Consider the following 23,534-nt stretch of genomic DNA (forward strand, 5'->3'; position numbering starts at 1 on the left):
TTTTTTATTATCATTCTGGGTCATAGGGACGTGTCAAGCCCATTTGCGTTCAATAGCATGTAATGGTATTCGTGTGTGATTTTCTGAATCGTAATTCATCCCCCAATATTCAGAAGACCCAGTTATCAAAAAGGCGGAAGACAGATTATCTGAAGGCTAAATTGTCGGAAGCCAGAATGTCTGAAGATCGAACTGTTCGAAGACACAAAAATACATTGCTAGAAATACATTTTTCGATTACAATTAATCCAATCCATTCTCAACATATCAAAGTAATGCATCCTCTTTATTTGCAGAAATGTAGTTTTCAGGTAACATTCGGACTATCGGATTATTCGGACTATCGGGTCCTTAGTCAGTCGTGTCTACAAACAGTGGGACACTAAAATCGATTAACATCAATAGCGGAAGCAATATTTATTTGACTTTCGGACTATCGGGTCTTCGGATTGTCGGGCATTCGGATTAATGGGTCTTCAGAATACAGTTTATCGTCCCTAAAACTGCATACACTATACTTTCACTGCTAACGAATCATTCTGTCTACGTTTTTCCTGTAGACGTACAGCGTGCAAAGATATATTTAGAACCAAGAATTTAATATAACATAAATTAATCTATATCACTCCGGTACATGTGCACCGGTATTTTATATTGGTCTACACGATTGTCGATTTGTTTTACCTGTGAAAATGTAAAGGTCAAAGGTCATCGGAGGTCAAAGGGAAGAATAACGATATGTAAAAAAAAACAAACATTTCCTGGGGCCAATTACACTCCTACACAGTGCGGAACTATGTAGCCGACAGCGATTAATATGTAGCACAGCCTGTGTAATGTCGATTGTTATTGTTTACCGACATCGCCACTTTTCTATAGATTGAGCACGCCCGGTTTTGTGCACAACACATTCAAGTACAGACGGACAGCATTACCACACATACCACCGATTGATAGATACGATTTATCGGAAACGTCAGATAGAGTTTGATCGATCGTCTGCTAGCTCCAGTCAGGCGATTCACTTGCCGCGAGCGTGAGCGCTATCACGTTAGTTAGACACTATCGTTATCACTGTCCAGTTGAGGCCGGTCTGATAAAACGACATTGTGTACTATCGCCAATTCTGCTCGCTAGACCGTGTTAACCATAGTAACATGTGTGTAACTGCTCCACTTTTTAATCAGCTTTGTGAACATATGTGGGGCTAAATATAGCAATCGATACAGCAGGCCGCATTGGCTGGGCAGACATTTTGTATGTGATCGCGATAAATCGACAGGAGCCAGCACTCGGCGTTACGTTACTTACAGTGACATATATATGTGGAAACCAACACAACGATGGAGGCGGAACGCTACGAGTATATGCAAGAGTATACACAGATATACGATTTTCCTGGGAAATCGAAAAGTGCTGTATGGAAGGACTTTGGATTTTATAAATCACCCGATACTGGGTGTTTAGACAAAACCAGTGCTGTGTGTAAGATCTGCTGCGCTCTCGTGAAATACTGTGGCAACACAACAAACCTCCATACCCATCTCGCCAAACATCGACCGAAACAGTACTGCAGGACCATCAAATATGACGACGTCGTCATGTCTATCGACGAATCCAGCTTTAATCGTGGCGGAAGTATCGGGTCATCCCGTAGTCCCCCAAACTCCGAGACAGTGACCGCGACGATCACGTGTGGGTCTCCCCCGGGGAACTTCCCGACGGTACAGACCATGTTGATGAACAGCAATCATGCCCAGGCACTAAACAATTCATTGACAGAGTACCTGATATCGAATCTACTTCCGCCCAGCATGGTGGATAACACCGCCTTCCGGAACATGATGAGAGTAGCCGACCAGGGGTATAATATGCCCCCGAGTCAATACTTCGCCGAATCAGTTATTCCACAGCGTTACAACGAAATAAAGCAAAACATTCAAGGACTACTGGCAAATACAGAAAATGTAACGATATCGTCCGACGTGTGGAGATCAAACATTACCGATACAGAGTACGTAACGCTTGTAGTACACGTTATAGACTGTAACTGGGAAACACATTCCTTTACGCTTTGCACACTGGAAATGGACGAGGACTCTAACCGAATGTCCACAACTCTACAAACTTTACTGCAGCAATGGAGAGTTCCGGCGGCACCGATTATGGTGACTAACAGTGACTCAAGGGTAAAATCTGCAACCGATATTCTTGGTATTAGGAACATTTCCTGTCTTGGCAATGCCATAAATATGGCAGCTAATGATGTGCTGTCATCAACAGGAGTGTCAAGTGCCATTGCGAATTGTCGAAACTTTATTAAGGCGTTGAATCGAAACGGTCACGACAAGGCAAAATTCAGAAAGACGCAACCGGAAGCAGAAGATATTGAACTCGACATAACCGGGAAATGGACAACCACATTTGACATGTTGCTTAAAATATGCAAGAAAAACGAAGCGATTCAGTCTATCGAACAGAGTGACATTTTCAGCGCAGACATCAAGGCACATGTCCCGGATTCGGAATCGATTGAAAAAGCGAAATCGATCAAAAATGTTTTAAGACCGCTTAGAATGGCTGCCAAACTCCTGTCGGACCAGGGACCGTCGACCGCTTCCATGATACTTCCGGTACTGCGCAAACTCCAGTTGACTTTAGCTGTTAAGGATGAAGACCAAGACTATAGTACACAACTAAAGCGAAGGATACTAGATATTCTAGCGAACTTGTATCAGGACTCTAATGTCAGAGAATGCTTATTAGTCAGCTCTATTCTTGATCCTAGATACAAAGATTTGAATTTCGTTGATGCAACCGAGCGCAAACAAGGCAGAGCTGAGCTTGCTGATGAGGCAACCGTACTGTACCGAAAAAGCAAGGGTGAACATCATGTTGATTTGATAGGATGTGACATTAAACGTGAACCGGGGTTAGAAAGTACTTGTGCTTCTGTCTCAAATAGCTCTAACGCTGCGCAAATGTTCAAAGAAGCTTCGCCTGCAAAACGTCCACGAATCGAACAGGACATTGGCGACGATGACGATTGGCTTGCGGATGTTGTGTGTATAAAACCCGAACCCAAAAAGAATAAAACGTCACTCGAGGAAACGGTACTAGCAGAGATTGACCGATACGTGTCTACAGAACAGACGACGACTCCACCATTACAGTGGTGGAAGAATCGAGAGGCAATGTACCCAATATTGTCCAGACTGGTAAAGAAATACCTGTGTATAGGGGCCACTAACGAACAGTATGACAGAACTGTCAGTTCGGACCTTCAACAAAGAGCATGGTTTAATCAGCGCGCAATGCTACCACGGGACTGTGTCGATAAGATGGTGTTCCTCAACAAAAACTTCTTTAAATTCTAGTCTTAGTTTCCGATGTGACAATATTTACAGGACTTCCATTTGTATATGTTTTCCTTAGGTGTAAATAACGTTATTTTTTTATAGAAATTGTAGAAATAACTGTTCCTCTGGTCTCAACACCAGACGTTTCGCATTTTGACGGATAGCCAGGGTCCTACAATATCGGCGTCTAAATGTCTGAAGTCTGGTTATTGGAGTCAGATGAAACTCGGGCTACAGGACGGAAAGAAATAATTCAATTCGTGAATTTTGAACAGAGTAGAGAAATTCACGAGATTCTTGTTTTGGATATCAGAATCGTACGCATCTGTCACATAGGTTTAAAGATATAAAATACACTACAATTAATAGTTAGACTGAAATAAGGAATGGAAATAGGTCTTACGTCACGAGTATAATTAAGTCAGATGATAACATATGGTACAGTCTGTATTGTTATTATTTTTGTACAAAGTCCAGCGGATTTTATGTCATTTTTATGATTTCTAATGTAAATATTTATCAAATATTTCATATACTGTAAGTAAATGTACCTGTTCTGCTATGTGTTTTAATTGTACTGTAGGTAGGTAAACGTACTGTTTCAGCTTACTTTCTACCGTTATATTCCTGGTTCATTGTATTCATTTATTGAAATTTATCTTTCGTGATTTATTGAAATTTATCTTTCGTGATTTATTGAAATTTATCTTTCGTGTACTGTAATTTATCTTACATGATTTATGGTAAGTTATCTTACGTATACTGTAATTTAACTTACGTATACGATAATTTATCTTACGTGTACCATACTTTATCTTACGTATACTGTAATTTAACTTACATGATTTATTGTAATTTATTTTACAAATAGTGTAATTTATCTTACGTATACTTTAATTGATCTTACACGATTTATTGTCATTTATCTGACGTATATCTTCCATGTTCTGTAATTTATTTAACGTATACTGTAATTTATCTTACGTATACTGCAATTTATCTTACATAATTTATTGTAATTTATGTTTCGTATACTGTAATTAACTTGCATAATTTATTGTAATTTATATTTCGTATACTGTAATTAACTTACATAATTTATTGTAATTTATATTTCGTATACTGTAATTTATATTACATGATTTATTGTAATTTATCTTTCGTATACTGTAATTTATATTACATTATCTATTGTAAGTTATCTTACGTATACTGTAATTTATATTACATGATTTATTGTAATTTATCTTTCGCATACTGTAATTTATATTACATTATCTATTGTAAGTTATCTTGCGTATACTGTAATTTATATTACATGATTTATTGTAATTTATATTTCGTATACTGTAATTTTTCTTGCAGTTGATTGGGATTTATCATACATAGTGATACTGTGACTTATCTTCTTATGTCGTAATTTATCTTATATCAGCTGTAATTTGTCTTACGTCTGTTGCACATGTAATTTATCTGAATAACTAAGTATGCTGAAATTGCTGAAATTTATTTTGCATTTGCTGTCATTTATCTTGTATGAATTATATTGCAATTTATTTTAATACGTATAAGTAAGCGTATAGGTATACGCTGTATATATGTATAATTGCAAGCTGTCGTATTTTCGATTTAATTCATCATTCGGTCTTTGTCATTATTTACATGTAGTCATACCGTACCACAGGGACTTGACACGAATTCCTAGCCTACTGTTAATGTACATGCACTGTTGTACATTTACATGGAAAATCGTGTCAGGTCCCTGTGTGTTATACCACTCTTCTTGTGTTCACAAACGTTTGACGAGTTGTTTAACGTTGTATATGTCATTACTGGCAGTTGCTGTTCAGACTTTACCGAAATAAAGTTTATCGTTATCTTTTGTTGTAAAAAGATACATTTTTACTACAGAATTAGTTCTTTTTTAACGATATTTGATTGAAGAAGAAAAAATAAAAAGGATCAAATGCAAAAATATCAAATACACTGTTGTTAGTCCTATATGCTAATGCATACGGAATAAATAAAATTGTAACTGTTAATTGTTAGTCATTGAATTTCTGTGATGAAAGGGAGACGATGACACAATTTATTCATCCCAAAAACCCAAGTATTCCTCAATGATATGTTGACATACTGGTTCTTACCAGGTATGTTGTCACCATGGCTGTTCGTGAGAGGAAGAGTGTCCCTTCTACATTTCACACATTTGACACGAATGCGGTCTTTAAAGTAGGCGAGTGTAATTCATTCAAAAGCAGATATTTCCCATGACCTTTAATTTTGGCCAAGGCCACATCTCTGAACAAACACGATAGATCCTTATCCAAGCATGCTACTAGACAGATATAACACTGGGCCTCGGAAGAAGTCGTTTGTGTATACTTTACCATATTTGAAACAGTGACCTTAAGTTGAACCATGGTCATCCATTTAAACATAAATGCAACTGCCATTTTATCAAAATAAATTATCTGTCCAACGCCATAGCTGTATCTCTTGGTTACGGGGATAGGTTGTGTGAACAAATTGGTGCCAGACTACGCGGCATCAGCTAGCTCACTTCCCTTTCGGACAGTTGAACTAAAAACAATATGAACAGGATTTAAAAAGTATAGAAGCATGCAGGATTCCTCTCGGTGCTTGTTTAAAGTTATAAGCGTATGCAATGTTCTTATCTTTATGAAAACATATTCCAGTTTTGTTTTTATTACCGGAGTCGACCGTTTTGTAAAGTCACGGCACTACGTACAGCAATAAAATGCAATATGATATTCTATGGTCTGGTTAATTTGTTTCTCTCTGAGAGAAAACATCGACCCTTTTTTCTAGTATTCTGATATATTTTCTTAGTAATATAAATAATCAATGGCACACATGGCTTGTACTGTGAAGTTTAAAGTAATAAACCAATTTAAGTGTTGATAAGAGTGATTCTATTCCGTCTTTTTATCCAGATTTCACGTGCAGCTCGGATGGGTACAAATTGAATATATTAAAACGAAACTCCTCCCCCAGATGGATCCCTGCAGAATCTTCGGTATCATGTTTTGTCCTTCCACGACTTCTGTCCCGGTTTCGTCATTTGGGTCAGAAAGACACAAAAAGGAATCGTAACTTGAGATATGAATTAAGTAATAATTACGATAGTATGAAGAATAGTGAACACAAAACTACCATACGGTTGCTTCCTCGTTCCATAATGAATGCCATGCATGGTGCTGCTAGGAGTCAAAAAGTACGTGCCTAACTTTACCTATGTTACCGATGTCTTGACACCGATGTTAGCTATTCGCCAATTGAGGCGCTCATCTTGACAATTAGTACTAATGATAATATGCGTAGAATTGTACAAAACTTTAATAAACTTAAAACGAGTAGTACGCCAATGACTGTTATGACAGTTTTAGGTTGATGCCCGATCTTCTTAAGGGCAGTAGCTTGATTTAAACATATTTATTGCCCCAAAGACAGGGAGAGGATTAGCCAGAAGTTTTTTTTTTAAAAACTAATTAACGCCTTTTCCTCTAATGCAATTCAAATATGAATATTTACATGATAGCATTTAACATGGCATACAAATCATAATATACAACTTATACATTTTATTTGAAAGCTTTTGCTGGATTTGATGAAAATGTGCACGTGTCTGAAAGCTTCTGTATTAATGTCCACGGATTTTCATCAGTAGTAGCTGTTGATAGGACGTTAAACAAAACAAAACTTATACCGAAGAGAATTTCAATGATCTATTACTCTCCTGGCAAAGGTTGTTTGTGTTATATAAGTTATACTATTTATCATACAAATCACGTGCTTACTTTTTATTTTATTGACATGTTTTTCTATGTTTTTATTGAAGTAAAATTGGATGTAGTGGTACCACTGTGGCGTTGTCATTTACATATGTGTGAAGTCATTTCATTAACACGGCATTCTTAATTTATGATAAATCTAAATAACAGTTATATCAGTTAATTTATGCTAGTCTTATAACTTAAATATTTTTATTTAAAACAATTGATTTTATTCAAATATATGCAAAAACAAAAAGAAATTCTTAGTTATAAATAATTAACTTGCCCCATATTATGTTATATTTTCTCTGTCACCGCCATTTTCGTAGCGTTAGGGAAGTAACTCTACCAGAATCCCAGTATATCCACGCGAAGAATGTGGGACCAGAACGTGTTGTTACAGATACGAAATTGTGTATACGAGTTATCTCCCTTCACTGAAAATATTGTTTCCTTCGTAAATCAACACTGGTATGAAATAGAAAATATATATACTTTTTGAAACATGACACACAATTAAGTTGTTTGTTATAAAAGATGAAGAATATTATGCAAGGGAAAATGAAATTAATTTTTCATAGTCATTATAATTCCGGAAATTGTCGGAAGTTACCGAAGGTATGAATGGAAAACAATATGGCGGGATGTTTTAGCAAAGCAAAGAGTGGAAAATGAATTTGCAAACCCAGACGACATTAGTTTACTAGAAATGTCGTGACAGTTATTTTATCAACAGTGCAAACGTGCCAAACCGTTACCAAGATGTGTGATATATGTTCAGAATTGCTCTTTATGCTGGAAAGCTGTGAGTATGCTCTAAGACCTTAAAGATTTTAGACGAATCCGGTCCGCGGTCCTTTTTACTTTCACGAGCATCACTTGTGATAATAAACATCTCGTTATTAAGCACGTCGTGCAAAACTTATTTTAATGTTTTATCATGCCTGTACCAACAGCAAGATAACCTAAACTTTTACATGTTTTGCAAAAGGACATACAATGCTTTGTTGGTATCTTTGCTAACGAGTTTTCAACTTGGCCTACAACAGTACTGTACTATGGTATTGTTATAATTAATCATGTCGAGTCGTAATGGCGATGGTGAAAAAAATACTGTTTCTCTACAGAATGGATGAATAAAACATAATCGTGAACATGCACTGTTCGAAGAAAAACATCCTGTTTACAGTTAACATTTCTCACAATTTATATAAATGTGAGGATGAACCTATGAATTTCAGATGATATACATAGTATATATATGGATATGTGTATGACCATACTAGTAAAGCAAAGAGTTCTGACTAGCCTATCTATCCATAATATAGGCAAGTAAGATTCGTACCTCAGTCCCTTCAAACTGATGCAGGGGTCGACATTAACTTTTTTTCTGCACTTGTCCCTTCGGACAAGTGATAGATAAATTCACTTGTCCGAATGAAATAAAATTCACTTGTCCGAATGAAATAATCACTTGTCCTAAATGTGTTTCTACTTTCCATCTGTTATGTGTAAACAGCGAGATGATTTATTATAAAGTAGAGGTAAGCACTGCAAGCCATAATTTTGACTCATAATAATTACTAACAACAATAAAACAGCAAGAAAGTATTATTACAAGTTATTTAAGTTTTACTAAACCATCCTTTTTTACCTAAAAGAAGATGAATGAAGTACTTTAAAATAATTAACTTTCATGAAGAACTGTCCGACTAAAATATAAACAAACTTACTACTGTAAAAACATTAAAACATGTCACCGTTTTCTAGGGCACGGTAGTCTGCTTCATCTGTAGCCTCCTTAATTATATCAAAACTGATTCATTTTTATTACGATTCCAGCAGACGGTATCTGTCGTAATATCAATGCTCTCACATGTATAGCATTCGCATGCGTTTCAAACATACTAGTGATACCGATTACATGTTTTCGAGAGCCCTCGGAAGTCTACCATCATTTCTATGTAGTTCCGAATGAAGCTTTAATAAGCATGATCAACTCATTTCCGTTCGATGGTTAACACAATTTAAAGGAGTTTTTACTCATTTTACAGTGAGTATTGAATCAGTTTTGACTTCAGAATATAACCTAATAAAACACAATGACAGATTTGTTACTTGTCCCGTCGGACAAGTACTTTAATGATTTCACTTGTCCGACATCAATTTCGTCTGGTACCGGACAATCGGACAAGCGTTAATGTCGACCCCTGTGATGATTGCTATAGATGAAACCTAGTCTTATTGCCCTTTATACTTGTGCAATAAGCAGGTTGAAATAAAACACTAAAGTTGCACCTTTTTTTGCTTATTATAAAAAAACTTTAATTGCATGCCAAAATACATCGGACAGACAGACATTTCCAGTAAAACTGTCGTCCAATTCAGTTATTTGGTATCGCTGGACTGAATGTCTGGTCCAGAATTTGTACAAGTCGTTTATCATATATATGACTTTCGGGCAATGTTCTCACACCTGAAATATGTCCCACTTGGCCTGCAGTGCAAGGCTTTAAAGGGTAAAATTAATTCTGTTGATTCCGCATGAGGTAAAACGGAAACGACAGTTTTCTTCCTGAGTGGCGCGAGTGGTTGAGGTTTTACGGTACCATGATGACTTGTTCTTTCTGCACTGATCATCACAGCGCTACTGTTGGTAACGTTAACCTGATAAATAATGCTCATTCTTTTAAAGGACAAAACACGGTCATAACTGGGTATAGCAATTTAAAGATTGCGAATGACCTGTATATAAAGGATTTGAAAGTTTGGCACGCACTGAACTTTTGTTTGAATGTTTTTTTGTTTGTTTTTTTTTACTTTGCCACTTCCTAAAACATGGATTTTGGATGCTGTAAAATCTGAAAATTGGCAAAAAACAAGAGCTAAAAATAGAAGTTTAGCAAAGGAGGCGTGGTAATCGACTATATACAAAAATCCAAAGTCTTGATGATTGTCATGTATATAAGGTGCACTAAGTTGTAAAATACAAATTTGTCTTGCAAAATCGAAAAAAAAATGGGAATTTCCAACCTGTAAAAATTGAATGTATAGTTAAAAGATATGATAGCTATAGAGGGACAGCTGCAGGGATACAATTATATTTCTGTTATTGGTTTTCCCTTTCATTAATTGCAGACGAAGAAAGATGTCAAGTTGGTGGCTTCCAGATGAGCAAGAAGGACATTATGTCATTCGTAAATTTTGTTTGTGTTTGGCCCCAGAGGTTTGTATAGAGATTTAAATATTGCATTAAAAACTAGAAAGGATTTTTCACCATTTTATATAATGTTATTTGATATAGTATACATACTATATTTGTAAGATATTTGGTATTCTGATAAAAAGTGCTTTAAGCAAAAAAATTAATATAAAATGCCTCAAGCTTGTAAATTTGTAAATCAGATGGAATTTATCTTCCAGTTGCTGTTTTGTTATTCTTTTTCTTTGAATTCTTCAAGGTTAATTGTACTTTCTCAGATGGAACATTAAAGTTTGAAATGGTTTCATGAGGAAAGCAAGAAAAAAAATATAGACCATTTAGCCGATTTTAACTGATGCTACGTATACAAGGACAGAATTTCAGAGTTATGAAATGAAATGTACTTTTTTTTATTGCAGACAATGTATGTGTTGCTTCAAAAATTCGAAAAACTTCGAAAAACTCAACAATATGGTGCAGTTGATATTGAGTGTAGCTATCCGAGTGATTCAGACATTGCCTGAAGATTTCCAGCAAGAACAGCAGCGGCAGAAAGACAAAGAAGCTGCTCAGACTGAGGAGAAAAGTTCAGACTCTAAAGATAAAGAAGAAAAAGATTCGGAGAAGGACGGAAAGCAAGATAAGGAAGAGAAAAGTATGGACACTGATGAAGATGATGAATCAGAAGACCCAGAGAAATGGAGCATGGATGAAAAAGAGAAATTGCTTCATTCTGTAACCAAAATCTTTCTGATGAACTTCCCATCCTACATAGCTTACAAACATGTTGTTCATCCATCACGTGAGGTAAGTCGGTTTTGTTCTAATCTACTGGTCTAATCTACAGTCTTCAAGTACAGTAAGTGGGTGACATCATAGTAGATTGGAACATTTTTCCTGACTAAATAAAAATTACTTGTACAGAAAAATTACAAATGTTGGTTTACAAGCTGGAATAATTGCACTCACCTGAGGTTAGTCTAAAATTTTAAAAAAAAATCTTTTTGAAAGGGTTAAATTTAGAAAGACACAATTTAAATAGGCTTTTTGTCAATATTAATGGGCATGCTTTTAGTTTCTGTTGCTTATACTTTTCAGGACCATTCACAGCAAGAAATTAGTGCTTTGAATAGTTACTGTGAAATATCAGTAAGTAAATTACATTATGTGTTATACTGTTATTACTGTTTTTGTAGCATGCTTCAATATGATATGTAGTACCCAAGCTCTCTATATATACAATCATTTATATTTCAGAATATTTGGTTTCATTATTTAAATCGTTGGTGAAATCTAGGGAATTTGTTTTAAGTTGCATCAAAATTTGAATTTGCTGTTATGAAAGCTTTTTTATGTGGACTGCTAATGAAAAGTGTCGTAATTTTTGTTTTCATAATTTGGCTTTATTTTTTATATGCATATATAATATATATATAAAGCATAGTTTTAATTTATTTTTTGTCTGCATTAAAATAATTATAATAAATGAAAATTAAAAAAAAAATGCTTACAGGCAACAGAAACAGGTCATTGCAATTATTGTTGATATATTTTGTAATGACTATTTTATGCCAATTAATAATAACAGCACTTTAACTGTTACACAAAGTGACCAATCCAGATATGAGCTTCAACAAATAGATAGAGGAATTCATCAGTCAATGTTGTCTGTATTATGGATTTCTACATAACTAATAATTCTTTGAATTTCCTGAACTGGAGCACTAAAAAATAGTTAAATCTGGAAATGATATACTAAATACGGTAGATAGGTACATTTTCTGTCTTCCATCATCAATGGGCTATCAAATTGAGTTTGTTCTATTGTCTCTCTGTCAGTCTGTTTGTAAACAATTTGTAAACAATGTAAATGATTTCTGCCATTGTCAGTTCCTTGAAACATTTGTCGCATGTTTTGTGTGGACCTTAGTTGTACGTGCCATAGACCCCAATTGGATACTCTAGATTCAGGTTTGTTTGGTCAAAACAAAAATGCTGCATGCATAGTATTATGTTTGTAATTAACCTGTCAGAAAAATTAGGGTAGCTAGCTATAGGTAGGTAAATTTTACCATCATGAGATAGTGGGTTTTCAAATTGTTTAAGTCTGTGGTCTATCTCGGCATCTGTCAGTTTGTTCATAAACAGTTGTTATTAGTTGCTAGTTAATTCTGTTTCTCAGGAAGTACTTGCTAGATCATTTTGAAATACAGTAAAACCCCGTTATTTTGCCACCCGTTATACAGCCAACTTGCTTATCACCATGAATTAACTCAGAACGGATTTCCTCCCTTGTTAATGCACTTGTTTTACCCCCAAACTCACATACCGCCATCCACCATCATATTTCGAGAACAAATGGTAAAAATAACATCATTTTGACCTCGTTAATATTGCCAAATTGAGCTCAGAAGGACCTGTTTATGTGTTGATACATCGCTGACTGCCTACTGACAGATAATTAGCTGTACACACCATGAGCATGTGTACACTCATGAAATCAATGAACCATGGCTAGTGCTTTGTGGTCTTTCTTTAGGTAAGTTTCGTAAGTTATGAGGAATAAAACTTAAAACGGTTCGGAATGTATTGCAGTATAATGTTGATAGTTGGTTTTTTCGGTTCGGTTTAATTTAAGATATATAAACCAAAACACAAATACTGTATATGACCTAATAAGGGCCCCCTACCTTTTTTCAAAGAAAAAATCTTTGACTGGGTGTCAAAATGGTGTTCAAAAGTAATAATTCATGTGAAATGTTTTGCTACTTTATGTGTTCAATTTTCCTCAGCAAATTAAGTCACTGGAACACAAGTTTTCACCACATTTTGTCTATTCCTACAAATGTCAGTGCAAAGTGCACCCAAAACTAAACACACATACAAATAATAACTTACCATCTTTATTTGAAGATTAACTAAAAGACTTCATTCATGTTGTTAACTAGCTGTTGTTCAGAACAGAAAGCTAGTAAAAGACATTGTAAATCAATTATTAGGTCAAAGAAAACCATATCTGATATGATCTGGGAAATCACCTGTGTCTATAAATAGAACACAAAAGAGTTCCATTTGAACATAAATGGTGGAACACACGTTCTCTGGCCTAAGGACAGCTGGCATGGTTTACAAGTTTACAAGAATACTCAAGTGATGTTTAAGCTTAATATATGATAATGAATAGATATCTTTATCTAAAATATTTTAATGACTGAATATTTTACTGTTTCCACAGCCTTGGGTATTCTGCTATAAGGTATAGTCTGTTTCATAAAATTTCAGAATAACGAATCTTAATAAAGGCGCCCCCACTATCAATTACCCGTGCCCTGCGCCCTTATTAGGTCATATACGGTAGATGAATAGCTGATGTGGATTTTTTGTAAAACAATATCGGCAAGTAGCTGCCGTCGCATCCTTTGATCGGAAACCAAAATGTTTCTATACGGAAGATCGATAGGAAGCCGGGGAATCTCTTAGCACTAGCGCCATTTCCCCGTCAAAACATCGCTTTAATGTAAGGCCTCTTCCGATTGGGACTCATAAAAATCGCTTGACCAATCCATAACCAGGTTTTATACATCGTCCGTATACCTTCTGCTGGCGCATAGTGAGATAGACACCCATATAAAAATGTATTGCTCATGGTGCATGTACCGTAAATTGCAATTGCTATAGTGTGTACCGAACTGAAAGAAAAATATTGTGGCTCAGTTACACTACAGTAAACCGTTTCACCCCTAAAGACAACAGTAAGATGTCGTATACACAGAGGTATCGTACATGATGACGCAACGTCAACAATACTGGAAACCCCGGACACAGATCTAGAAACATTATTCGCGCGAGTTCATGATGAACCATTGTCAAATTTTGATATGAATTAATTCTTTTGGTTTTCAAAGTCTTTAGTTGTTACAGAAACACTTTGGACAGCAAAACTCGTTATATCGCCAAAATCACGGAGAACAGAAGGTGGCAATAAAGAGAGGTTTTACTGTATAAGAAAGATGTTGTTTGTGACATCGTTGTGCATGCCATAGAGCCCAATTGGATATTCTGGATACCTGAAACAAACAAAAAATCTTTTCTGAGAGCTGTAAGTGCATATTGATAAAACATTGTAGTTTATAATCTGTTTAAATTACATATAGAGGATGTTTCGCAAGTGTCAATGTAATATTGAATAATGGGACTAATTTATAACCACAACTCTGTTTATCACATAACTCCTGAGAAAATTCTTTTCTCGATAGATGTTCAACTTCATATGGTTATAAATTATTGTGACATCAGGAATTATTTTTGATATCACAGTGGTGATATCACAGATGGGCCTTACGATATTGTTGACATGGCCGTATTACTTGTAGATCGGGCTAGATATGTGGTAAATGATATTACATTTATATACATTGTATATATCTTCATGAGAAAAGTTCTACAGAGAGATTATTTGAAACTCTAATTTTCATTATAGATATTTAAAATGTATTTATTTGGTACTGGTTTAAGGCTTGTGGGTGGATTTACTTTAAAACCTGCATGCAGACGCACACATCCTGTATCATGTACATATCTGATATCATTAGACATGCTAGATAGCTTAAATTATATTTCCATAAACAAATTAGTCCACCTGAATTGTCCGTTGCAAGTTTATTTACTCATGTAACATGCTTGTTCTTAAATTGATGTTTTGTTAATTTAGTTTTTTTTTTTTTTATATAATTTATTTGAATATACGAGATAACAATCCTGTTAACTAATAATTAGATTTAGTTTTGGGTTTTCCAGAAAAGTCTGATAGACAGGAATATATCTAGATATGTTTTGTGGTGTTTCAGTCTATAATATTAAAGCAATGAGCGAAATAAAAGTGCAAGTTGTGAATTAAACATTATTGTAAGATACTATTCCTGTCTGCCCAATATAATCATGTAGCTTTAATTTCATAACTCTCTCACTGATAAACATCATTTACAGATACACATCACTATAGAAATACATATATATTCGTATTCTTGTATCTAATCTAGATACATGTGCATGCATGTACAGTAGTTATCGTACTATTAGAATAAATTCTAATTAAAGATGCTACATTTCCGACAAAAGACTTAGTTCTGATAAATTGAAAACAAAAATAGACTTACTAAACAATACCAAAATTAAAGTTTGTGTACTTCATGCAATTTCCGTCCTTGAAAAGTTAATGCCTCTTAATTTAAAGTGAATGAATGATTGATTGGATTCCCCAAAAAATGTTACCGTGCTCCACCTCTATGTTTGGTGTATAACTTTCAGTCTGATATGCAATATTTTTAGGCTGCTATTATTATTTTTTCATTTGTTTGTGTAAATTAGATATAATTCTGTACTTTGGGTGCTATTTTGTTTTGACAAGCAGTGTATATAGGCTGTTGGCAATGTGTAGCATCTTAACTATCAGCACAGCAATTAATTAATTTTTTGTTCAAAGAAATAATTTTTTCTTCCACATTGTTTGGCTATGTGTAGTATGAAGTTATTTTTCAACCAAAATGAGCTGTTTCATTGAACTTTACATGGAAAATTACATTTATTTTCAATTACAGTAAAACCTGCCTTAGCGCCCCACTGTATCCAGTGACTTCCTGTCTTTCCTGACCTATTCATAGTCCCAACGACCTTCCATAACTGTTTTCACTTGACTCGCTGTGTAACATGACTAACGACCTTGATATTACATGCCCATTGAGTTTTTAAACCTTTATGAAATGACCTTTTTTTTTTTTTTTTTTTTTTTTGAAGAAACACTTGATGTGTCAGCATTAAGTGTTCCTTTCCATGCAAATATGTAGATGATTGAGACTTGCCTTAATAATTGGAATTTCCCTAGCTATAAATATTGCGAATTTCCCTAGCTATAAAGATTGATTGCTCCCTAACAACCGACATACCATTAGAAGGCAACAGTACATATCATGGCACTTATTTATTTGATTAATAACTTCCATATCTCTTTAAGGATTTATTTATAATTTAGTTCTCAATCTAACATTGCATTTCTGGTAAGATCTTATGTGCTATTGATAGACTTACCATCATTGCTTAACTTAAAGTCACTTTCAACTCAAAACGACAATTCAATGAAAAAAATAATGAACTTTTTAAAAAGTGCTTATGTCTTGGAATGACTACTAGGAAATTTAACATCATTTCTTTGGATGATGACACTCTATTAAGAGACCATCTGTCTTATGTGACTTTTTTTTTTTTTGTCTGTTCCCTTGAAAAGTAACATCAGACAGGTTTGACTATATATTCCAGTGACAGTGTATTCATTGTTCAGCAGCTGTATCAAATACAGTGATTTTTGCTCTATTATTAGTTTTGAATGAGGTGTCCATGAGGACTGCTGCTGAGACTTGAAGTTGTGTTTACATGAAATTTTATGGAAGATTATGTGTTTGTCATTGCAGGATCCTGAAGTTCCGCTGTTCCTGCTTCAGAATGTGTGCTATTTCTGTGATAGTAATGGCATCGGTGCTCTGCGTCAGTGTTTTGAAAAGGGAACCCCCGACACACTGCCTTTTACATTTGCTCATATACTTATCACCCTTATCGCAAATGTAAGTTGATGACATTGTCACGCTTCAGTGGTATAAGGTTGAATATTTCTAGAAAAATTACTTATTGCCCTCATTGATAGTGCGAGTTTATCCGGCTCAAGTGGTACAAGGGAAATACAGATAAAGAATTGAATATCAAGGAAAATACTCACCACTGTTAATGCTGATTTGAGCTTAACAGGATTTAGTTGTGGTTTACATTAGATTATGTTCTCAAATATTACAGTTTTTTGGTGAGAAAATGGAAGAAAAACAAAAAGGCATATATATATAATAGACTAGAGAGTGAAAACCATTTGGATACTTTTTCTTTTGATATATTACAGTATATGCAATAAGCAATGCAATTCAGTACATTTAACTTTCTTTTACATGATTTATTGTTTTTCATTGCAGTTACGCTTATGGATGAATATTCCAACTGTAATGCAATATATAATACCGCTGAGGACAGCTGTAATAAGGTAATTATAATTAATTATGTTCGTATATTCCAATGTCTCGTGGAATTTATATAAAAGAACACAATCTGTGAGTGACTGTGTCACAAGGTGCAGGAAAAAAAAAGATTTGCACATAGTTGATAAATCCATAGAAGGCCGAGTAAAACTTGAGAGTATGAGTTCAAAAGTTTTATGGTCGTATTTGCCGACATCCTGAAATCTGATGTCAGCTCAGTGTAATTTATAATATCAAATTGTTGTTTGATTGACATGACATTGCCTCGTGGAAATAAATACAGCGCAACTCCCGAAAACCGAACCTTCTAAAAACCGAACACCTCTGAATACCGAACGAATTGTCATTGTACGGAATTGGTCCTTCTTTATCATAGTATTAAAAAACTTCCAAATACCGATCCCTCTGAATTCCGAACACCGGACCGATTTTGTGTCCGGTTCCTGTTAAAATATACCAAAAAATACTTCTGAAAACCGGCCTTACCTGAGCGACTATGACAGGAAGTCAGGCCAGTCAACCATGAAACAACACCTGTGACGGGTATTGTGTGAATCCTAATTGTCTCGGGACCTACGTATACATGTAGGTGATTTGTACAGGTATCCAATATATACCCCAAGGGTGCATTATGACAGTAGGCCTAGTGTATAATCAACACGACAATTATGAAACAATGCCTCACTTCATGGAAACGTGGCGGTTTATTTATCTGCTCAATGCAAGTAGAGCTAGAAGCCCGATGGCGAGTTTCGCATCCAATTTAAATGAGGCCCAAAGGGGGTTGTTTCTGTATGGTCGTAAATGAAGCCCGTGATGTTTTTTAGACAATACCAATGTCGGAAATACGACTAGTATCAACTGATCAATTGTAATTAATATTGAAACAAAAAATCTTCACACACTTTCATATTATTCGATGTGTAAAATATTCCGTATCGGCCCCATCCACATGACGAAGCTTCACCGGATGTAACAAAATGTAGGTTGATCGTAAAGTGCAGTTGTACATGTAAAAATACTGTTTAAAACTACAGTTATAGCTATTTGTCTTTCTTATACAATCTGCAATATATACATTGATTAACTTTCATAATATTCATATTATTCAGACAAACCAAATTGTCTTCGTATTATCTACGCCGGTTTGTAATCGGGTACATTCTAACAAAACATCGTCCCGACCAATTATATCCGGAATTCGACCAGTCATTTTTCGATCAACTTCTCCAAACCGAACCCTCTGTGAACCCGAAAAAATATCCATGTCCCATGCATGTTCGGTTTATAGAGGTTCCACTGTATCAGTGTTTTTGGTAGGATTTTTGCTGGTGAATCCTGAAAACGATTTTCAACAATGTTTCTATGAGTTTGAGTCTGTTTTCACTCTACTTTTACTGTAAAATGGTGAAATGTATATCAATTATAGGTACATGTGTAAGCTATCTGACAAGGATTTGCGGATGGCAGGCAACCGTAACATGACTGACCTGATGTGGGCAGCAGTCAAAGAGCCCCTGGAGGCCCACTTTACCTTTGACAAGGAAGGACTCGACCTAGCCTTCAAGTACTTCACCTGTTCAACCCTTACTATCAGGTTGGCAGGGATAGCCCAGATCAATGTGAGTCTTTCTTCACTTTACTATCAAGAATGTTTAGTGCAGTGTTGCCTACATAAGCCATAATATATATATATATATATATAAAAACTATGAGAACATTTTTTCAAATTGCTCATATCATGGACACTTCAAATTTTGATATACTGTTAGACTGGCAAAAAACCTGTTCTTTCATTGCTACATGAATGTACAGAATTATGTACCATAAGAAAACCACAAGAAAAAAGTTTATAAAAGTCTCAGTCAAAATCGTTGTCCATTTTTGTAACATTTAAATGATACATTGAATACGTTCATACCTGGTACATGAATGATACTTATAGAAAGTTAATTATTTTAACATCAAACAACATTTCTTTATTTTAGAATCAGATAAACTTGTACAATGAGAGTGAAATGAATTGATTCAAACATTAAACAACCTTTCTTTATTTTAGAATCAGATAAACTTGTACAATGATAGTCAAATGAATCGATTTTAACATCAAACAATCTTTATTTATTTTAGAATCAGATAAACTTGTACAATGAGAGTTGTAATAACGAGACCTTGCTGGATGCTGACAGGTAAGTAATAATGCTAGGTACAATGAAGTGATTTAAATGTACTTTTACATCGTTAACACATTAGTATATCTGTCTTTTAATTGTAAGTACTTATCAAAATATACTAATTAACTGGATACACAACAAGGACATTTTTGAGAATAATTTGCTGTTGATATATCTAGATGATTTAGATGTTTTGTTTTTGCTTTGTATTATTGAACCGAACTTGAATCAAGCTCAAATATGTAATGCATGTTTAAGTGTCTGTAATGCTAATTAGTTTTTGTTACGAATTACAAGTATTCAAAATATGTGAAGTTTGAAATAATGTAGAACATAAAGTAGGCTTCATTGTGATTCCATGTATAAAAATGTTATTTTGTTTTGTCTTGACAAATTTATACTAAACTGTGTAATTAAGTAATGAAATACCTTTTTCTTTGACAGAGTTGGCCATCATTTGTCTCAATGGTTGTTAGATAACAAGATTATAGAACATATATTTGGACCAAATCTTCATGTAGAGGTAGGAATGTTAGACTAAATTATGTTTGTGTGAAAATAAGAATAAGAAATATTGTTTATTATAAAATGTTAATATGATTTGGCTTAAGCATTGGCTGTTGAGACTTTGATTTATCATTCTGCTATTTGGTAATAAAAGTGAGAAAAATGTATGAACTGAAACTTAAAAAAGAAATGAACTTAATTTTTGTTTTAATTGGATTTTAATCTTTTAATCTAATTACATGTACCTCTTTCAGTGTTTTGGTCAGATGATCAAAGTAAATTCCCTGTAACAAGCTCTCTGATTTCTGTCCAAACATTCCCCAAAATAAAATGAAAAGAAAAAATGCTAATGTGATCAGGAAGGATTTATATATATCTTCTTTTATTTCAGCTTATCAAACAGAGCCAGTTGATCTTAAACTTGTTAGCAATGGAAGGGAAGATCACCAGTGAACACATTGACTGTGTTTGGGCTTCTAGTCAGGTGGGTTAACTGTCTGGGCTTCCTTTTTCTTCTGATGAACATCACCATCATAATCAGCTCCTGTGGAAAGATTATTCAGACAAAGACATGTGAAAGTTATAATTAACATAACACTTAAATACTGATTTCATGATTTGGTTTTGGTTTGAACTGTGTGTAGCAATAGAGTGATTGTCATAATGATTCTGAAATTTTATTGTTTCAGTTAAAACACTGTAGTAAACAAGTGTATGACATCCTGATTCCACTGATCAAGAACCTTGATGTCCATCCAGTCCAGCATTTACTCCGACTCGTGTCAGCTTTGGAACCTACATCACACACAGAATCTGTAAGTTCTGTGGGGTCAAGTAACCTGATAGGAAAGTCCTACTTTAACTGTTGATATCACTCGTCATTATAGTGTCAGAAAACAGGAGAAAAACTGACAATTAAATCATGAGTTGCAAGTACAGTATATCTGATAACTCAAAATAAGAAGCCAGAGTAGTCTCAACGAAACCACCAGGCATACTTCCATGTTCTGATAAGCTGTTTCATAAGATAGGAATAAAAATATGAAAACAAATACTAGTTGGTCAAGATAGGGGCACAGTTTGTTTCCAAGGATATGCCATTAGATAATTTGGTGGAAAAACCTACCATTAAACTCAGTAGACATTATCAACCAAGAATTTTATCATTGTTATTTCATCATTACTTATGAGGTATAAATTAATCGCCGTACTATTTTCAGACTTTGTATCTTGCCTCTGCCCTGATCAAATGTATTTGGAACACATGCGTGGCCTCCCAGACTTCTGTGTCGCAGCATCATGCTCAAGCTCATGCCCAGTATACAGCCCTGCAGCAGGATGAAGACATGCATGAAGGTATGCCATAGGGAGCAGATAACTTGTTAATGCTCATAAATCTCATTCATTCAAACTTTAAAGACGTTAAACATTTATAACTCTTATAGTTTACTATGATTTGCCATTTGACTGTTAAAATGTTGAAAATACTGTAGACTTAAAGGACATTCCTTGTTTGAATAAAGTGTAGGCTGTCAAACTGAAACTTAATGGGAAATGTGTATTTTTCCCAAGTAGGAATATAATCTTTACATTAATATGGCAGTTTTACTCTCAAGTGAAAACAAAGTGCTTCATGTATTAAATCCTAAAAACTCTCAATTTGCCCCAAAGTATCACTTATTTACTGCAAAGACAGATGATATTTGTGTACAAAATGTCATTTTTCTGTACATTTTGGCATTACTTTCATTGCTGGTAGGCACCAAACTCATATAATCCTCATTCAGGCATAGATTTTATCAAAGTAATTTTGCTTTTTTTCCTGATGTCCTTTTAAATAAGCAATGAAATTATTTGTAAAGGAGGACAGATGTAGAATAATATAGTTTCTTTCAGTTTCTTTTATCCAAAAAGAATTACCTGGCTTTTTAAGAGCTGAAACCTTCAAAAACTGAAATCGTAATATAGAACTTCGGGAGGACTTTGATTGAATCCTTGAGCAGAATCAAACATTTCAGCTTGTGTCTATTGACAGGTGAAGGGAAAGCTGGCAAGCACGAAATGAGTAGTAGTGAGAGTATTCAGATGTCCGAGGACGGAGAGAGTGAAAAATGCTGTAATAAGGTATGACATCACATCATTGCTTATGTCAGTCAGTTTGTGTACCCTGAACTAGTATCAGACGTTAAAGGTTGTCAATATTTTGTTTAACGAGAGGTGACTTTTTATTTTAAGAATTAAAAGAATTGTAATTATATTATTAAATAATGCAAAGAAGAATTTGTCTGTTGTCCATTGTTAATTAAGGATAGATTTGGTTGTTTTTGATATAGATATAGAAGCAGGAAAACAATAAACGACATAACTATTCTTCTATGTTCTGGACAATTTCAGACAAAATTACAATCCCAAAAAAGGGGAAGTCCTGCTAAGAAGCAGCCAAGGAGTAAAGACCATGTCCAGAAGGTCAAGGAAGGTCAGCAGGAAAAACACATGGAAGATGTTGACTCTGAGGGTGTGCATGGTCACAGTGGTGACAGTGAACTTGACCACAGCGGCGAGTCTGATGACCACAGACATGTTCATCGTCATCCAATTCGGCGTCCCAGGCGTGATAGTGAGGCTAGCGACAGTGAGATTGATGGGAGCGAGTCTAGTGAGGATGAGGAGCTTGAGGAAGGAGAGGTTGCCGACAGTAGGCACAGACAGCACTTGTTACAGGCTCATCGCCGAGCTGTAGCAAAATACCACTGCAACCATCACCATGCACACCACCATGATACGTCAGAAGAGGAGGAAGAAGAGGAAGAGGAGGATGATTCAGAATATCTAGAGGACTCTGAAGATGAGGAACTTCTTAAGGAAGCTAAACTGGTGCACATGAAGCATGCTTGTCAGGATAGTGAAGGAAGTTCAGACTTTGAGGATGAGGCTCGAATGGTCCACGAGGGGAAAATGTCCTACCAGATGGCCCAGAGGATTCTGAGGAAACATCACCAACAGCAGCAAAGGATTTTACACCAGGCACACCAGCTGGCCATACAGAGTCAGCAGAAGGTTAGACGACGCAGCGAACGTCCCAAGGGTCAAGGTCAGAGGAAAGTCAAGTCCAATGAAGATCGACCGGAAGCCAGTGAAGAAGACAAAGGTGGAAGAAAAGGATGCTAGTCAGGAGCATGGCAAACAGGAAGATCTTGCCAACACATCTTTGGTAGGCAGTCACTATAGTTAGGTGAAAAAACTGGAATGATGGCAGCTGATTTTCAGTTTAAAAAAAGAGTGTTTGGTTAAGTAGTTGGAATATTTCTGGTAAACATATTTTGGAAATCATACCTTTGAAAGTGAATCTTACACAGGATGTAATGAAAATGAATATTAAGGCAGCTTCAGGGTTTCAGTGGAAATAAAATCAGTCGTGTAAT

General features: G+C 35.1%; 3 protein-coding genes across 3 annotated transcripts in view; all 3 read left to right on the forward strand.

Moving 5' to 3' along the window:
• Positions 1 to 1,343: 1,343 nt before the first annotated feature.
• On the forward strand, positions 1,344 to 3,377 carry LOC117322643 (zinc finger BED domain-containing protein 1-like). Its single transcript, XM_033877579.1, has one exon. It carries the CDS (start codon positions 1,344 to 1,346, stop codon positions 3,375 to 3,377), a length of 2,034 nt encoding a protein of 677 aa, XP_033733470.1.
• Positions 3,378 to 7,776: 4,399 nt separating this feature from the next.
• LOC117322644 (ubiquitin carboxyl-terminal hydrolase 34-like) lies at positions 7,777 to 19,458 on the forward strand. The gene is made up of 8 exons (XM_033877580.1): positions 7,777 to 7,961; positions 10,295 to 10,382; positions 10,778 to 11,165; positions 11,457 to 11,507; positions 16,823 to 16,972; positions 17,369 to 17,436; positions 18,861 to 19,053; positions 19,420 to 19,458. The coding sequence occupies exons 1-8, from the start codon at positions 7,919 to 7,921 to the stop codon at positions 19,456 to 19,458; spliced, it is 1,020 nt and encodes a 339-aa protein (XP_033733471.1). The 5' UTR covers positions 7,777 to 7,918.
• Positions 19,459 to 23,114: 3,656 nt separating this feature from the next.
• Positions 23,115 to 23,534, forward strand: part of LOC117323514 (ubiquitin carboxyl-terminal hydrolase 34-like) — a 42,569-nt gene continuing 42,149 nt past the window's right edge. Inside the window, exon 1 of the mRNA XM_033878778.1 lies at positions 23,115 to 23,323. Coding sequence (XP_033734669.1) covers positions 23,225 to 23,323 — 99 coding nt within the window. The 5' untranslated portion in view covers positions 23,115 to 23,224. The remainder of the gene's footprint in view (positions 23,324 to 23,534) is intronic.

This window comes from Pecten maximus, chromosome 3 (assembly GCF_902652985.1).
Source record: "Pecten maximus chromosome 3, xPecMax1.1, whole genome shotgun sequence".
NCBI classification, from domain to species: domain Eukaryota; kingdom Metazoa; phylum Mollusca; class Bivalvia; order Pectinida; family Pectinidae; genus Pecten; species Pecten maximus.

Excerpts from the sequence above, each read along its gene's own strand:
- LOC117322644 (XM_033877580.1), top strand. The coding sequence starts at position 7,919 with ATGTGTGATATATGTTCAGAATTGCTCTTTATGCTGGAAAGCT. Across the intron at positions 11,166-11,456 it reads TTGTTCATCCATCACGTGAG|GACCATTCACAGCAAGAAAT; the intron begins GTAAGTCGGTTT and ends TATACTTTTCAG. Across the intron at positions 11,508-16,822 it reads ATAGTTACTGTGAAATATCA|GATCCTGAAGTTCCGCTGTT; the intron begins GTAAGTAAATTA and ends TTGTCATTGCAG.
- LOC117322643 (XM_033877579.1), top strand. The coding sequence starts at position 1,344 with ATGGAGGCGGAACGCTACGAGTATATGCAAGAGTATACACAGATATAC.